This window comes from Pipistrellus hanaki (assembly GCF_964339955.1).
Source record: "Pipistrellus hanaki genome assembly, chromosome: 2".
Lineage (NCBI taxonomy): Eukaryota > Metazoa > Chordata > Mammalia > Chiroptera > Vespertilionidae > Pipistrellus > Pipistrellus hanaki.
The window spans coordinates 132,523,392-132,541,404 of record NC_140504.1 but is presented as its reverse complement, the minus strand read 5'-3'; the positions used below and the strand labels follow the sequence as shown (position 1 = coordinate 132,541,404).

Sequence of the window (18,013 nt, the reverse complement as noted above, 5' to 3'; positions counted from 1 at the left end):
GTATTATTTGATAAATTAGCTAGACATGGAGATACTCTAGAACCGTAATTGGCAAACTGTGGCTTGCAAGCTACATGCAGTTCTTTGGCCCCTTGAGTGTGGCTCTTCCACAAAATACCACGGCCTGGGCAAGTCTATTTCGAAGAAGTGGCATTAGAAGAAGTTTAAGTTTAAAAAATTTGGCTCTCAAAAGAAATTTCAATCGTTGTACTGTTGATATTTGGCTCTGTTGACTAATGAGTTTGCTGACCACTGCTCTAGAACTTATCAAAGATTTATTTAATAAATGACACCATAAAAACTTTAGAAGGAACAATGGAGAATGCTATTATAATTTCAGAGCAGAGAAGTCCTTCCTAATTTCTAAAACCAAAAAACCATACAAGGGATTGATAAATTTAAGTGTAAAAATTAAAACAAACAAACAAACAAATGAAAAGGTAATAAACTAAAGAAAATATTCAACTTATATAAAAGATTAGGACTAATTCCACTTACACAAACTTTGTACAAATCAATATTTAAAAAAAAAGACCAACCATCAGGAAAAAATGGGTAAAGGGTCAATTGATATAAAAGATGTACAAATGGCTCTGAAACATATAAAAAGATACTTAAACTCAAAATACAAATCAAATCTACACTGATATAACAATTTTTACTGTAACTAGATATACAAAGGTTGGATAAGAAAGCTTTATAACCAACTCTGTTGGCAAAGGTGCAGAAAATCAGCCCTGTCAAGCACTGCTATCAGAAAGAGAAATCTCTATGGAGGACACTTTGGCAATATCCAAAATATAAATGCACATACATTCTCTGATCCAGTAACTACCTATCTAAGAATTAACACTGAAGCATTGTTTGTAACAGAAAAAAAATGGAAAACAATCCAAAGATCTATTAGTAATAAACTGATTAAATAAATTACAGTACATCAATATAATGGATTACCATGCAGCTTTGAAAAAAATAAAACAAATAACAACAAAAGAGACCCTTTATGTACAGATAACTCAGAACAATTAGCAAGGAGCAGAATGCTATGATTTGTGTAAAAAGGAAGGTAAAAAAGAGAACATATTGTATTTGCTTACATATACATAATAAGATACACAAAAAACCAGTAACAACTGTTGCTTATCTAGGGAAAGTAGTAATGGTAGCTAAGTATCTGAGGTAGAAAACTTCACCACTACATACTCTTTTACACTATTTCCATTATCAACTGTGTAAATCAGAGGTGAGAAACATCCAACCTGAGGGCCATATAAGGCCTGAAAAATCATTTGATGTGGCCCTGCCAAGGCAGTAGGGCTGAATTAAATGTTTTGCCAAATATTGCAGGCTAATTTTTAAGATAATAATTTTGTATGGCCTGGGAATCCTATATAATAAAGAGGTAATATGCAAATTGACCATTACTCCAACACACAAGATGGCCACCACAAGATGGCTGGCAAGAAAGGGCAGTTGTGAGTGATCAGGTCAGCAGGGAAGGGCAGTTAGGGGTTACTGGGCCAGCAGGGGAGGGCAGTTGGGGGCGTCCAGGGCTGCAGGGAAGGACAGTTAGGGGAGACCAGGACGGCAGGGGAGGGCAGTTAGGCACAATCAGGCTGGCAGAGGAGAGCAGTTAGGTGCAATCAGGCTGGCAGGGGAGTGGTTAGGAGGTGATCAGGCTGGCATGCAGAAGAGGTTAGGGGCAATCAGGCAGGCAGGCAGCAAGCGGTTGGGAGTCAGCAGTCCTGGATTGTGAGAGGGATGTCCCAGATTGGAGTGGGTGCAGGCTGGGCTGAGGAACACTCCCCCACCATGCACGAATTTCATGCACCGGACTTTTAGTGATGTTATAAATATCCAAATGGCCCTTGGCAGAAATAAGTCCCCCACTCCTGGTATAAATAAATTGCCTATTAAAAATTAACTTTTCAAAACAAAAAGAAAACATGAGGCTTCTAATTTTGAATATGTTAATAAAGCTTATTTTTCTTTTTCATTTACCAAATTTTAAATATAGGCCAAGCACAGATTATGAAGTATTTATATTACAAATGAGATTTAATTTACATTACAAATAAGACCAAAATATTTGTAAATACTAATGAAAATAAAAATACATAAGTACATAATCAATTACTGCATGCTAAAGATGTCTTTATCTACTTCAAAAATAAGCTGTATCTATCTCTCTTATCATATTCCAAGTATTTCATCTGACTGAACTTCCTGTTTGGAAACAGGAGAAACAGGAAATACAGATCACTACTAGAATGAAGGAGGAAAAGTTAAGGATTTTTCTTTTAAAGTTATTAAGAGGTAAATTTCACACTTAAAATATAAAATAAGAGGAGTGAGATTCCAATTTTTCACTTATACTTAGAAGTGGAGGAATTTCATGCATTCAAACCTGCAGTAACACAAACAAGTTTATACCTCTCTTATTCTAAAGTTGTTCTGCATTTATACGTAATTTTTTTTAACAGTTTGGTATATTTGCAAAATGCATTGGAAAGTTAATATCTACAAAGCAAGACAAGTCATAGTTGTTTTCTAAATGTAATCAGAAGGTTATGGCAAGACATTCTCCAGATTCCTGACACTTTCTGATACAATAGTTTTCCTTTATGTTCTTCTATTTTTTTAGGTCATTGAATATTTTTCATTTGCGGTATCAAACATATTTTTTGATGACCTCAAGAATAAGAGTGTGTGTTGCCAAAACTGGTTTGGCTCAGTGGATAGAGCATAGGCCTGCGGACTGGAAGGTCCCAGGTTCGATTCCACATCCCTGGTAGGGGATGTGCAGGAGGCAGCTGATCGATATTTTTCTCTCATTGTTATTTCTAGTTCTCTATCCCGCTCCCTTCCTCTCTGTAAAAAAAATCAATAAAATATATATTAAAAAAAGATTAAGAGTGTTAATCTTTATTAAGAGTGTATGGGGGGGGGGGTGTATTTAAAAACAAACTTACACCAAATACAACATAATTTTTAAAGTTTTCTAGTCTCTAGTTTCATGGAATCCTATTGAACCAGAATAAGTTTCCCAACAAAGTAATCTTTTAAATTTCATCAAACACAAAAGTAAAATCCTAACAATAATCCCAAGGGTAAAGACAGTCATAGAGGGAAATAATATTCAAAAGACTGCTTTACTACCAAAAAAAATAAATAAATAAATAAAAATCTTCAAGGCAGCTGAGAGGCCACTTTCTTCAAGTCTGTTTCTGGAATGTGGACACCAACCATGCACAAGCACACTTCTTCCCCAGGACATCCTGACTGCACACAATAGCTACTGACAACAATTGAATGAACTGTGGTTGCTATTTCCAAGCATGGAAATTTTACTATCTATAGACACAAATTTCCCTATCTAAGTTAAGTTAAATGGCACTTATAAACAGTCTATTTAAAAACAAATGTGGTTATTAAGCAAATTTTAAAAAGCCACAACAGAAGTTATCTATTTACTTTTTTCCCTCAGTACTTGAAATACAGAAAAAAAGAGAACCACACAAACAGGACAGGTCTATGTCAAAAATAGAGGAGGCAGTTCTTAAGTATAAACTCTTTTATTGAAAAGATTTTTTTTTCTCTCTTCCTGCCTCATCCCTTGACACTTGCCATTTGCCCTCTCTAGATATTAGTGTGTTCACCAAGTATATGTCATACTCTTCAACATCCAGAGTTCCTGTACAAGCTTCTTCTATCAGTCTCCAACACCACCCTCTCGCTCAGTTAATGCCTATTTGGCCTTTGAGACAGAACAGGTAATTCTGCTCCACAATGAAGCCTAGCCTTTCCTTTCCTTATTCAATTCATAGGGAGTCCCTTTTTATAATTACTTTACTTGGATTCACATTACCTATCAGTGACACTTAACACTGAAGATCACTTCTTAGATCCTTGCACTTTTAAATTTCATGACATCTTTCTCCAGATCATCTCCTTACTTCTAAGGTGTTCCTCTGGTTCCTCTTATCTTCTGTCTCTGGGATCTCATACTCAGTGCAATATTTATTCTGCACAGGCTGAGCTAGTATAATCCTCTTCCATCACCACTTAAACATCAACAACAACTTTCAAGTCCATATCTTCAACTCCAAATTCCAACTTAACCCCTAATATTCAACCCGTGGTATGTTTCATCAAATCAACATCCATTACTTCTTCTGTAACAACCATATTGTACACTGTCACATTCCAGCTTTTGCCTTAGCTCAGACTGTCCATCCTCATCTAGCTCATTATTTCTAAAAATCTCCTAAATTAACTCTTTGCCTCCAGTCTCATTTCTTCTCCAAAACTCCCTTTATATACTTCTTCAATCCTTCTTATATACTGCAGCCCAGATTAACAAATTCTACTACGTTGGGGCAGCAAGTCATTTAACAGAGAATAATGTCCCAATTCTTGATTCTTTTAGCACATGCTTAACACACACACACACACACACACACACACACACACACACACACATTTACATAATGTCTAAATTAAGTCTCCTTTTTCTCCATTTGGTTTCCTAGTTTAAGTTTAGTCACTATAACTTTTCTAGCATCAATTGTCCTCACACAACAAGCTACATTTAGTATACATTTAGCCTACTTCAAAAGAGTATGGACACTTTAAAAACACAAACATTTTAAATATTAGTTGTGCAGTTTATTTCAGTTAGTATTTTTAAAGTGTTTTCTGCCAAAAAAAAAAAAAAAAAGTTTTTGTTTTTAAGAGAAAGAGTTTTAGGTATGTCAGTGAGAATATTAAATATTGAAGTACACAACATAACGCCTATCAATACACATCATACAAATGTCACGAGAGGAAATGGCTCCGTAGTGAATATGAATGAAAATGTATCACTAGGATGTTTTATCCTCACCAACCCACTTTTAATAATCTTTCTTACCTTTTACTTTTGCAGTAAGCATTTCTGCAGCATTCTGAAGATCAACAGAATTGAGGTTCTGATGTTTATTCATTACAGACTTTAAAACACGGAGAAGTTCATCCAGACGTATATGAATGACTTCTTTAAAACAGTCTTAAAAAAAGAGAAAAAAAAATTAAATTTGATTCCAAAACCAAGTTTCAGGAACCTAGAGCATGAAAAATCATTCTGAAGCATATTTCAAGTAGAAGCAATTTTTGCCTACGAATATTTTTACTTCTTTTCTCATCATTGCAATTATATATGATTTATGCATATAGCCTTCAAAATTTTTTTAACCATTTTAGTTCACTAAGGATTTCAAGGCTCTCATAGTTATGGCCAATTTTCAGTTTTCTCTGCCTAAAATATGCTGTTAATGAAACTTTATATGGTACATTTTTCCTGTCTTTGTGTTTTTATTCTAATATTTTTTAATATATATGGTAACAGAATTTGTGATATATTAACCAATATTTAAGAACATATAATTTATCATTCAAACCAGAATATTCTGGCCAGTGAAAACAGGTGTGCTAATCATAATCATACCAGCACTTACAGGCATATTCCTGGGTCACCATTCCAGGCAAAACAAAAAGTAAAATCACCCTGTAACACTTAAAACCCCTGAAGTAATCCTCAAAAGTTTCAAAACGACAAACCACCTTAAATACAATACTGTGAGGTAATTTTCCTTTCTGCAACCTTACAGAGCACTAGTATTTTATAATAGCACTTATTACCAGTAAGTGCTTCCTATGTGCTAGGCACTGCTAAAAGGACTTACTATCTCACTTAACTTTCACATTAATACTTATAGGCAGATAATTTTTAAATCTCTATTATACAGATGAGAAAATTGAGGCACACCTAAGTTCACAATGCTACCTGACTGTGAAATCAGAATTTAAACCATATAATATAATTATTAAAGCCACAGATTTTTTAAAAGTACTTTTTTTAAATTGATTTTTAAGGTTAGAGGGAGAAACATCTATTGGTGCTTCCTGCAGGGGATGGAGCCCACAATCCTGGCATGTACCCTGACCAGAAGTCAAACCAGCAATCTTTTGGTGATGACACCTAACCAAATGAGCCACTCTCTTAATGTTATACTGCTTCCCTATTGAAATAGCTTAAAAAAAACAAAGAATGTTTTTTCTAATAGTGTCTTATTATAATTATACAATTAATTTTTTTCTGAAATGTTAGAAGATAATCACTAGAAAGAAAAACTGTATATAGGATAAAAAACAAAAACAAGGTATTCTACCATCATCCATCAAATATTCCATTCATTAGCAGTATTATCAAGAGAGAGAAATATGGCCTGGCTGGTGCGTCTCAATGGATCAAGTGCCAGCCTGAGCACCGAAGGGTCTGGGATGTGATTCCCAGACAAGGGCACATACCTGAGTTGCAGGTTCGATCACCTGCCCTGGTCGGGGTGTGTGCAGGAACCAATTGATATGCCTCTCTCACATCTTTCTCTCTCCCCCCACCCTCCTCTTTCTTCCCTCTGCCTCCCTTTCACTCTTTCTAAAAATCAATGGAAAAAATATCCTTGGATGAGGATTAACAAAAAAGAAAAGAGAGAAAGAAATATGTAGGATAAGAAGAGCAGACAAGGCTGGGAGCTGTGTATATCAAGGTGAAGAATATTCTAAGAGAAGGCACAGAAAAATAGTTCAGGTAATGATGGAAGCAGAGAGAACAATGTCTTCAAGAGAAAATCTGACTAATTCAACCAACAAATTTTGATAGAAAAAAAAAATACAGGGAATCAGGTGCTAGCCTAAGTACTCTTGGAAATGAATACAGTCTCTGATACTAAAGGCCAAGAAAATGCACATAAATACTGTACTCTGGCTGATAGTGTTTTCAATGAAGGTTATGGTTAACAATTATGATACTGCTATACATGTATACTGGAACTGAACAATTGAGAAATGGATAGGGGATGGGAGAAGCCAGATATCTCACTGTGGGAGTAGAAACTTATAATTAAGCAGGGGGAGGAAGCTATAATGATATGTGTGGTGATAGATTAGAGTTAGATATTTGAATACGAATTCGTGTTTAGCTTAATACAGATATAGGTGGCTACATATAGAAATATTTCAAAATATGTGTTAGTATATAGGTTAGTATACACACATTTCTTTGCTCTGTCACCTGAGAGGACCCAAAAGAATTAATACTACAGAAATAATTAATACACGTAGCACCCTGAGGTTAATTTCTAATAGCATTCTCCAATAAAAGGAACCAGGGCTCCTTTGAGATATTGGCTGATTTTCAGTCTGGGGCAGCAAATACATAGGTTAGGAGCATCTTGTAATACCAGAAAGTAAGAGCTTGAAATAAACAGATCCTCATATTAAAGAAGTATGCTAAGAGTGCACTGGAGCCAACTGAAAGAGCTACCAATGGCCAAAGGTGGAATAATTTGAGCAGCTAATAAATAAGTAGTACTAGATTATAATACCAGAGTATAAAGTAAATATCATAAGTCCATACTGGTACAAACTAATTACTGAATAAATAAATGAAAGAGAAGAAACAGTCTCTTGTACAGAAGAATTCCCAATAATTAATATACATATTTTGTTCTCAAAAAGGGTGAAGCATATGCATAGTAACTTCCTTCTAAAGAGCAGAGTATGGAAGGAAGTATAGTAGTACTTAAGGCACTCGAGTGATCATGGTCAACATCAATTGTGATAAATCATGTTCATAGTAAGTACTCTAGATAAGTGATAAAAATGGCACTTTACATCTATTATCTTCCTTCCTCCCAATATCCCATAACCCCAGGCTAATCATGAGAAAACACCAGACAAATTCTAATCAAGGTGCATCCTATAAAATACCTAGCCTACATTCCTTAAACAGTCACAGGCCTCAAAGTGAAGAAATTTGAGAAACTGTCATGACAAGGAGGGCCCAAGGAGACATGACAATTAACTATAATATGTTAAGATCCTGGAAGAGACAACAGGAACAATTTATGGAAATCTGAATAAACTAAGGACTTTCACTAATAATGTATCATTATATCAAATATTGGTTCATTAACAGATGTGCCATACTAATTAATGTAAGATGTTAGTAATAGGAGACACTGGGTATAAGAATATATGGTAATTCTGTACTATCTTCTCAATTTTATTGTGCATTTAAAACTATTCTAAAAATAAAGTACTAAAAATGAAATTTAAATGGGTAAGAATTTTAGAAATTTTATATACTATTAAAATTTTTCCATAAATATATATATTACTTTTAAAACTAAAAATCCATTTACATATTTTTAATTTCTAGGGAAATGAGTGTATGAAGCTAGTTGCATAATTAAGTTATTAATTATCTTCATTAAATAAATGATCAATATCTCAGTATTTTCTCTGTTTTATTATGGTGTATTAAATGTTTTTCAATGTTCTTAGTTTTAATTTATCACACAGTAAACAGTAATAGATACAATGTTCTTAGTTTAATATCACACAGTAAACAGTAATCAACAAAAACTCTTTGGGATCCTTAATTTTTAACATTAAAATTATAAGCTATGATTCTTCCCAAAAGGCACTGCAAATATCCCAATAACTATCGGTTAATGTTCCTTTATTCTTACAAGGAAGCCCTTATAAACACATATTGAAGTTGTTTCAAATCAAAATACTAAAAAACAGTTATTGAGTTATTTAGTAAGAAATTGCAGAAGTAGCCGGGACCGGTTTGGCTCAATGGATAGAGCATCGGCTTGGGGACTGAAGGGTCCTGGGTTCGGTTCCGGTCGGGGGCATGTACCTTGGTTGCGGGCATATCCCCAGTAGGGGGTGTGCAAGAGGCAGCTGATCGATGACTCTCTCTCATCGATGTTTCTAACTATCTCTCTCTCCCTTCCTCTCTGTATAAAATCAATAAAATATATTTAAAAAAAAAAAAGAAAGAAATTGCAGAAGTAACTCATATTATCCTATAAATAATTCCAATTTCCTGTGATTGAATACACTCCTGAAACCCATTAATCTACAAAAATGAACATGACAACCATAGAAAATATTAATTATAAGATTCATAAACTTTCCTATATTTTTTAGTAGAAGCGTCAACTATTGTACTAGCATATCACTATATCCTGATAATACTTCACCTGGGACTTTTTTTTTTTTTTTTTTTTTAGCAAATGTTCTTTTCCTTTATAAAAGAATAAAACTATCTCAAATTCTTTTTATAAAGCAAAAGGCTTCTTAAGCTGCAACTAAAAAAAAAAAAAGAAAAAAGAAAAAAAATAGTTTTAAGGAGTTTAAGTAGCTCCTTCACCCCACCGAGCCCAGACAATAGTAGCAATGAGCAAAACACAAAACAGTAACTATTCTTCCCCAGTACAGAAGAAAGGTTAAGTGGCTAATTGGTATGGTAAAAAACAATAGATTTAGATAAATATGGGTTCCAAAGCTTGATCTGCCACACTCCTTGAAATAACCTTATACAAAACTCTTCGCTTCTCTGATCTCAGATTATTAATTCCAGTAAAATGGAATTAATAAGAACGCCTGCCCTAGTTACTGTAAAAAAAATTTTTTAAAAAGCTGTAAATACCAAATAAATTAGCAGGGACAAACTCATCTTATAGTCTTAATATAAAAACAGCTATTATTACTATTAAATCTGTAAGCCATTCAAACTAAATACCTTTGAAAACAGATTTGTCTCCCACAGAATTACATTCAATAACAAACAGACTTATATACCAAAGTCCCACAATAATTTGGCTAATAAAAATTAGACATTAAAGTTAAGTATAATTTCATTTTGTATATAAAATCTTAATTAGTAAATTACTTGGAAATAAAATCATAAAGATATACTTTATAAGATATTTCTATACCTATAAAGTTAAATTATAGTATTCAATTTAGTCCTATAACTAAATACAAATTATTTTTTAAACTTTATAGTGGCCACATTGTAAATGTAATGAAATTTAATTTATACTACATAAAGGTATTGTACATGCAAATATAATAATGTTCAACCAAAATCTTAACACTAGTTATCCAAAATAGTAAAACTCCAGTATCCCAATGTTTGTTTGTTTACCTACCACCCCAGTAATATGGTAATCTGAATTTTAATTTGTCTCACTCATTTATGCCATTTATTTTCAGCTTCTTTCAGCTTATCAAGTGAAAACAGATTAGCCAGCTCCACTTTTTGGTTCTCATGTATTAACACAATACCACAATGTTTATATTGCAAACACTTCATGGAAATACTTAAGTAAATATCCATGGTGTTTTCCTTAGTTAAAAAAAAAAAAAAAACCTGACAATTTTAAAAATCAGTCTTGTTAATTCAGCTTAACCTCTCTGGGAAAGCAATGAAAACAACAAGGAGGAAAAAATGTTTCAGAACTTATCACTAGGAAACTCCCTTTTTTGCTGTAATGACTTCTGAATTTACAGGATAAAAGTGAAACATGAACAGCAGCCTTCTTTACCCAGCCTCTTGGGGATTGTAAAAATAACAGCTGACATTTTAAAATACTTATTCTAAGGGCTTTATTTTTGTGAAGTCATTTAATCTTCACAAAAACCCAATGAGGAAGGTACTATTATCTCCTTTGAACACAAGTAGAAACTGAGGCACAGAGAAGATAAGGAACTTTCCCAGTGGCAGAATGAGGAGTCCACCTTAGGCATTCTAGCTCTAGAATTTGTGCTCTTAATCACTATAATATATATCAACATGGTTAAAGAAGTTATAGTTAATGATAATACTCTACAATCTGTAATTTAATAGGCTTTAAGTTCTAATCAAATATGCCAGTTACTATTTTTAGTGGTGTTAAGTAAACCATTCTAGGCAAGCACAGAAGAGGACAGTAATTTCCTAAGAGCTGGCACATGTGTAATGAATGAGTTACCTGTATTTCATACTTCATTCCTCAAAGATTCAATCCATATTTTCTAGGCACTAAAATATAACCTATTAACATTCACATTAACCAATCCTAAATTATACCCATTAGAAATCACTTCTTGAGAGGTTTATTTCTAAAAGAACACAGCAAAAGGCATGTCTAAGACTTACAACTTAATGAATCTGATATTTCACAAAATTTCTGGTACACTATAGGGGCCAAAAATTAAGTATCGTCATCAATAGTCAAATTAACATTTACTGCAAGTTGTCTGAAATAAATTTACACATCCTCCCATATATTCACCATGGGGAAAATAGGTTAAGCCATAAGAGGATTTCAATTAAGATTTGGGAAATTTATGCAGAACTTCCCTCTTTCAACAAAATGTATTACTTAATGGCATTAAATTTGTTGTTTAAGGCTTTCTGTTCAATAAAATTTGCTCTAGAAAGTTAATATCTTTCTCTTCTAACTGTACAGTAGTTCTGTCAAATTTAGGATCTAGAATTTATTAGAAGCTATAATTTATGAGATCAGTTATATTTTTACAAAATAAAAGTGATACTCTTAAATTAGGAAGCACTTTTTAAAAGAGAACTACTTTATCGGAAACCGACGATAGCTTTATCTCCCTTCCTAGCCTATTTTAAAAACAAAACAGAAAAACAAGACACCATTTTCACAATATTAAACTTATTACAATACATTTTAAAAATAGTGTCACATAATCAATATACTCTAAGAAATATTAAACTGCTGACCTTCAAATATCTACATATATAAAAGCCTAAGTGACCTTTAGGACCGAAGACCAGAATGACTGGAACAACCAGTCAACCAGTCACTATGGCACACACTGACCACCAGGGGACAGACGTTAAATGCAGAAGCTGCCCCCTGGTGGTCAGTGTGCTCCCAAGCCAACCTCCCGTGGCCAGCTGGTGGTGTCAGCATCCAGTGTTTGTTCCTTCTGTATCTGGCCCAGTGACTGCTGCCTCCTCTCCTGACCCCACTGGGGCCTTAGGCCCCAGGATGGGACAAGAGACTAGGGATGGGTGGTGGCGGATGTGGCCCCTTTCACAGTGTCGTCATCATCGTCCCCCCAGCGTCTAGCAGGCCCCAATCGGCCCAGGCCATCAGCCAGCCTAGGGACCCCACCCATGCACGAATTCGTGCCCTGGGCCTCTAGTATTTTATAATGACAATGGAGACTCCCAAGCACTAAGTACCAGGAAAAACATGTAAACTGAACTATTCTTCCTAAACCAATTAAAAAGCCTTGCACTTTTCAAATTCCCAAATTTTGTGTTCCACCTGAGAATGGTGAGATGTGTCATGAAGACAGTTTAAGATTACTGTATAAACTAGAAGATTCATGAATCTGTTCCTTGAAATTCATAACACATTATTCCTCGGGGGTGACACCATAAACCTGAATCGGTACTTATACTGTGTGTGTGTGTGTGTGTGTGTGTGTGTGTGTGTGTGTGTATTTTAATCCTCATTCCTTTTCCATTAATTTTTAGAGAGCGATTCCACTGATTTTTAGAGAGAGAGTGGAAGAGAGAGGGAGAAAGGGAAGGACAGAGAAATATCCATATGAGAAAAATGCATCAATTGGTTGCTTCCTGCACATGACCTGACCAGAGCCCAGGCCAGGATGAACCTGCAACCAAGGTATGTGCCTTTGACTAGAATTGAACCCAGGACCCTTCAGTCCACAGGCAGATGCTCTATACACTGAGCCAAACCGGCTAGGGAACACAGCACATAAATTAATCTGCAATGTTAGATTTAAACACAGAGGACATATGTTTAATTCAGTGCCTTCAGCATTTTAACTTAAGATGCAAAATTCTCCCCTGTAATTATTCATAATGGACCCTAATAACACAGGATAGAGACCTAAACTTCAAATTCCACATCTGCTACTCGTATAAGACTCCTGGAAGGAAATAAGTGTGGACAGAAAGAATTAACAACTCTATCACTTGCCCTATCAAAGAAAGTGTTTTCACAGTCCTCTGAACTCCCACATTGAGCTCTCTATTTTTATTTGTAAATAAAAACAGTAGAGGCAGCCGAAACCGGTTTGGCTCAATGGATAGAGCGTCGGCTTGGGGACTGGAAGGTCCTGGGTTCAATTCCGGTCAATGGCATGTACCTTGGTTGCGGGCATATCCCCAGTAGGGGGTGTGCAAGAGGCAGCTGATCGATGACTCTCTCTCATCGATGTTTCTAACTCTCTCTCTCTCTCTCCCTTCCTCTCTGTACAAAATCAATAAAACATATTAAAAAAAACAAAAAAAACAAAAAACAGTAGAGGCAAACTGCAAACATATCTTAACCCTGTTAAGGGACATGAGGCTCTTTGGTAAACACCTATTTTTTAAATCAGTTTTTCAAGAACTACTGCAATATGAGCTTTACATTCATGCGTGGAAAATTTTCATAGATATCACACTTAAAATCTATACTAATAAAATGATAATATGCAAATTGGTCAGGATGCCCTCACAGTAATGATCGAACAGCAGGCTGCATGGGGCACCAGGCTGGCAGGGGGGTTAGTGAGGGACAACCAAACAACTGAACAGCAGGCTTTGTGAGGTGACCAGGCCGACGGGGGGGGGGGGGGGGGGCCGTGAGGGGCGACAAAATGACCAAACAGCAGGCTGCATGAGGCAACCAGGCTGGCAGGGGTGGAGGACCAGTTGGCAGCAACCAGGCCGGCAGGGGAGAGCAGTTAGGGGCGATCAGGCAGGCAGACAGATGAGCAGTTAGGAGCAAGCAGTCCTGGATTGTGAGAGGGCTGTCCAACTGCTCAGGCCTAAACTGGCAATCGGACATTTGCCCGAGGAGTCCCAGACTGGAGAGGGTGCAGGTTAGGCTGAGAAACCCCCTTGCACAAATTTCATGCACTGGGCCTCTAGTAATTATCATAAAACTCACATTTAAAAAATCCTTTAGAATAGTAGGATGTAGATGCTTCCTAAATTGCATTATGTACTTTGAAAACAAATACTTAGCTGTCTTCTTCAGCCATGAACTGTCAATATTCAAAACAATGTAGAATAGCCAACTCCAATCAAATTTTGAATCACAGAATTAAAAAATTGATAGCATCTGTTATAAACACTTTATTCTTAAAAAATTATTAAATAACGTAAGCCATATTCCAAAACTATTCAGTAAAAAACCTAAGCCTAGAACCTAAATCGTGTTTTCTTTCCAGAACTCTATCATATCCCTTACTAGTTATTCAACCAAGTTGTATAACCTGGCTGGAAATTGATCTGCTTGTTCAAATCAAAGGAGGGCATGAAAACTACACCCTCTAAAGGCAACTTAAGGAAGAAGAATCCAAAAAGACCCCAAGAGTACCTATTTCTAGGTAAATTTTTTCTCAAATTTGCTCCCATAACAATTTTCTAGTTTCCTTTTTAATGCTATAGAAATAAAAAATATTTATAGAACAATAATTCATCTCAATTTCTCAAGACTGTTGAAGACCAAATGTCTGTACCACCACTGTTCAATAAAATTTTCTGCAGTGATGGAAATTTTTATAACTCATTGTCCAAAATGCTATGGCTAAAAAGCACTTGAAATGTGGCCATGGCAACTGAGAAGCTGAATTCTTTATTTTAATTAAATTTACTTAATTAATGTTAAGTAGTCACATGTCTAGAGGCTATCATATTGGATAGTGCAGACCTAGATAATCCCCAGCGAAAACAGAATTGGCTAATGAAATATGAAAACTGAACAGTATTTCCACAGAGTACCTGCCATGTGAACCAGGTTAAACAGAATGGAAAGAAACATCATTCTGTATTTGTGACCTCTGGGTTTCAAACGAAACCACTATTTATCAGCATTAGGGGTTGATGAGATCACATAACATATGTTATACATACAACTCATCTGTGAAATGAGGCTAAAAGTACCTGTCTTTGTGGGACTGAGGGACTCAATACTGTTTGTACGTAAAAGAACTCTGTAAAAGGTAAAGTCTAGCATCAACAAAAATAATTGTACACCTGAAGCAATAGTCAAGAGGTTTGGACATCATTGCTTCATGACAAGTTAAGCATATAAAGAATACGGCATTCAAATCACACCAAAAGGTGATTTAACAATATACCTACATTTTATGTTCTTAAAAGCTAACTTTTTAGCTCTTTAACAGCCAACTGATATGAATTAAAAGATCAAAAACAATGACAAAAAAATTGCCATCCTTTCTCTTAACACATTAAGTACACAATCAGTCACTGGTGACTGACACTATACTTTCCGTCCAGAGGACAAAACAGGCTGGGTGCTTAACATGTTAAGGAGGCAAAGACAAAATATTGGCAAGGCCACTGACAAGGCTCCCTCAATACAAAAGAAAAACAGTGAAACAGCTCTTTGCTGTCTGGCCATAATTTACAACTATGATGTACTAAAGAACAGCAGAAGTCTAGGGATATTTCCTAATACCCAGAATACAAAAGAATGGACTATGTCCATTCTATGTATATGCAATAATATCACCTTAAAGAATTATAGAATTTTAATTTTATCTGCTTTCCTGAAAATTGTATTTCTTGTAATAATTTTATTAGATACAGAATGTTCTGATACTCTAACAAGCTGAAAACCACGACCAATATTAAAAGCAAGCATATTATGTAATTCTTCTTATCATTAATAATATGGTTAATTTATATGTTATACACTAGAGGCCTGGTGCATGAAATTTATGCATGGGGATAGGGAGGTCCCTCAGTCCTGCACCTTCTCCAATCTGGGACACCCCTTGGGGGATGTCCAACTGCCAGTCAGACATCCCTCTCACAATCTGGGACCCCTGGCTCTTAACCACTCACCTGCCTGCCTGCCTGCCTGACTGCCCCTAACCACCTCTGCCTGCTGGCCTGACCACCCCTAACAGCTATCCCCTTTTGGCCTGATCTCCCCTAACCACTTCTGCCTTGGCCCCCACCACTGTGGCTTTGTCTGGAAAGACGTCCAAAAGATGTCCAGTCTAATTAGCATGTTATGCTTTTATTAGTATAGATACTCCCTTGTTTAAGGGAAACAGACAAAAGAGGTCCTATCAACTCAAATAAACTAAATAGTATATTTCCAGATTTTGATAATTATCCAAAGGCAGAAAAACACAAATTCTTGTCAAATCCAAGAATTATTCTGAGATGGCATACATATATCCTTTTAACTCTGATAGAAAAACATAGCATTAAAATCAATCCAAAGGTAAATAATGAAAATTCTCTGACCATTGCTTACTAATGAAAATTGGTTATCCAAGAGTTATTTTACATTTTTCAATTTACCAGCCTTAAATGGCAAGCTTTATTAGTAGTAATATAATTGAGTATTTAAATTCTGAAGTACTGATTTTCTTATTAGTAAATAAGAAATTTTATTTTCTTATTAATAAAAACCTTACAGCTTTTTAATATTAAATGTCCATGAAAAATATATTTTCATACACATACTTTTATATCTCAAGGAGTAGTCTCTTTTGGCTATCTTATATGTATTACCATTTTTTTCTTTTTTCACTTAAGATCAGCTTTTAATTCTCTTTCTTCCTAATCTCTCAATTGTCCACTAACAAATTAAAAGTAATAAAAATATATACACATATACACATACACATATATATATAGTCTCAGAAGAATGACTTACATAATTGTTTTAAAGAAAATTCAAGTATTAAAATTTTGGGGCTATAATCAAGTGCAGTTATTTGGGGCATTTCAACCTGAAAAATTAGTTAGGCTAAAATACACTCTTAAGTCAACATTTAAAACAAGGTATGGCTTTAGTTTCGGTTTATCAGAAAATAAATATTTAACTTATATACACAGAAAATATTTATTGGAATCTTACAAATGTCTGTGAAACACCTGGAGATCTCTTATAAGTAACACTAGGTATCTTCATTTTCCACATCCAGAGAAACCATTTACAAACTTAGAATTTAGGTGCTACTTATCACAGGAGAACAGAAACTGTATCTTTATTATCATTGCGATCAAATTTGTATATCAAAGAGGCACTAAAAGTTGAAAGATTTAGGAACTAAGATGTGTATAGCTCTTTTTCTTTGAAGAATCAAGTCTGGTGCACTATTATTCATATCTACTGGTAACTAGTCAGAGAAACTGAAGAACAGCAAAACAATTAAATTTGAGAAAAAAGTTTCACTCAAATGCAATGATTTTTAGATTAAACATTAGGAACAATATAGAAAACCAAACCTAGGCAGAAGTATCAACAATGTAAATGATAAACATAAGTCTGCTTATTAAAGACCACTCAATATACTGTTACTATTAAGAAGGTTAAAATTCCAATGATCTAAAATTTCCTATGTCAAGTGGGCCAACTGTTAAGAACCCAAGACCTATTTTTGTTTTTTGTATTCTTATTCCCTCACAATGACCAAAACTCCTATAATTTATCTGATTATAAAATAGTTTACACTGTAAAGATCAAACATTTGAGGAGGGGGGTTATAATAATTATAGAAGAATACCCTATTTCTACCACTGTGTACACACTTCTCTTAACTAGGCTGGCATTTAAAATTTTACAAACTATCCAGTAAGTATCCTAAGAGAAAATAGTTGACAAACCTGAAAGAATAGCTTCTTTCAAATACAATAGCATATGGGAGAACTTCCTGATATCATTCACCAACTCCTTGATGTAATCCGGATCAAAAATGGAGTTGGAACTTACAGACTTGAGCCCCATTTCAGAAGTTGTAACATCAGTAGAGAGCTGGCCTGATGACAAAACATGTTTTTTCTTTGTCTTTTTCTGTTTGTGAGCAATCATCCTTTCATATATCAGTCAGAAAAACTGAAATCCTTAAAGGGGGGAGAAAAAAAAGAGAAACACAAATACCACATCAACCAGGGGGAACATTCTACTAGGTTTTCAAATAGCCCAAAGCCCACCTCAGTATTATATTAAAACCAACCACCACAAACACTGCACTCTACAACTACTACTATTAGCAGCCTCTATTTATTAAGTGCCAGTAATCCTGACAACTTTATGATATGCAAACTACTATCATCTTCATTTTACACTAGAGGCCCGATGCACGAAGATTC

At 34.9% G+C, this 18,013-nt stretch overlaps 1 protein-coding gene across 19 annotated transcripts in view; it reads right to left on the bottom strand.

Annotated features, from left to right (window-relative positions):
• The window catches only part of ARHGAP29 (Rho GTPase activating protein 29), a 78,735-nt gene that overhangs the window by 44,316 nt on the left and 16,406 nt on the right, over positions 1 to 18,013 (bottom strand). For 6 of the 19 annotated variants that reach the window (XM_084873388.1, XM_084873390.1, XM_084873394.1 and 3 more), the window contains exons 2-3: positions 17,528 to 17,764; positions 4,913 to 5,047 (exon numbers count right to left, since the gene is read on the bottom strand). Coding sequence is in view for 16 of the 19 variants with exons in the window: in XM_084873390.1 (XP_084729516.1) it covers positions 4,913 to 5,047; positions 17,528 to 17,732 (340 nt within the window). In the remaining 3 variants the exon portion in view is untranslated. The remainder of the gene's footprint in view (positions 1 to 4,912; positions 5,048 to 17,527; positions 17,765 to 18,013) is intronic. The other 13 variants (XM_084873389.1, XM_084873382.1, XM_084873385.1 and 10 more) reach the window with 4 other exon arrangements.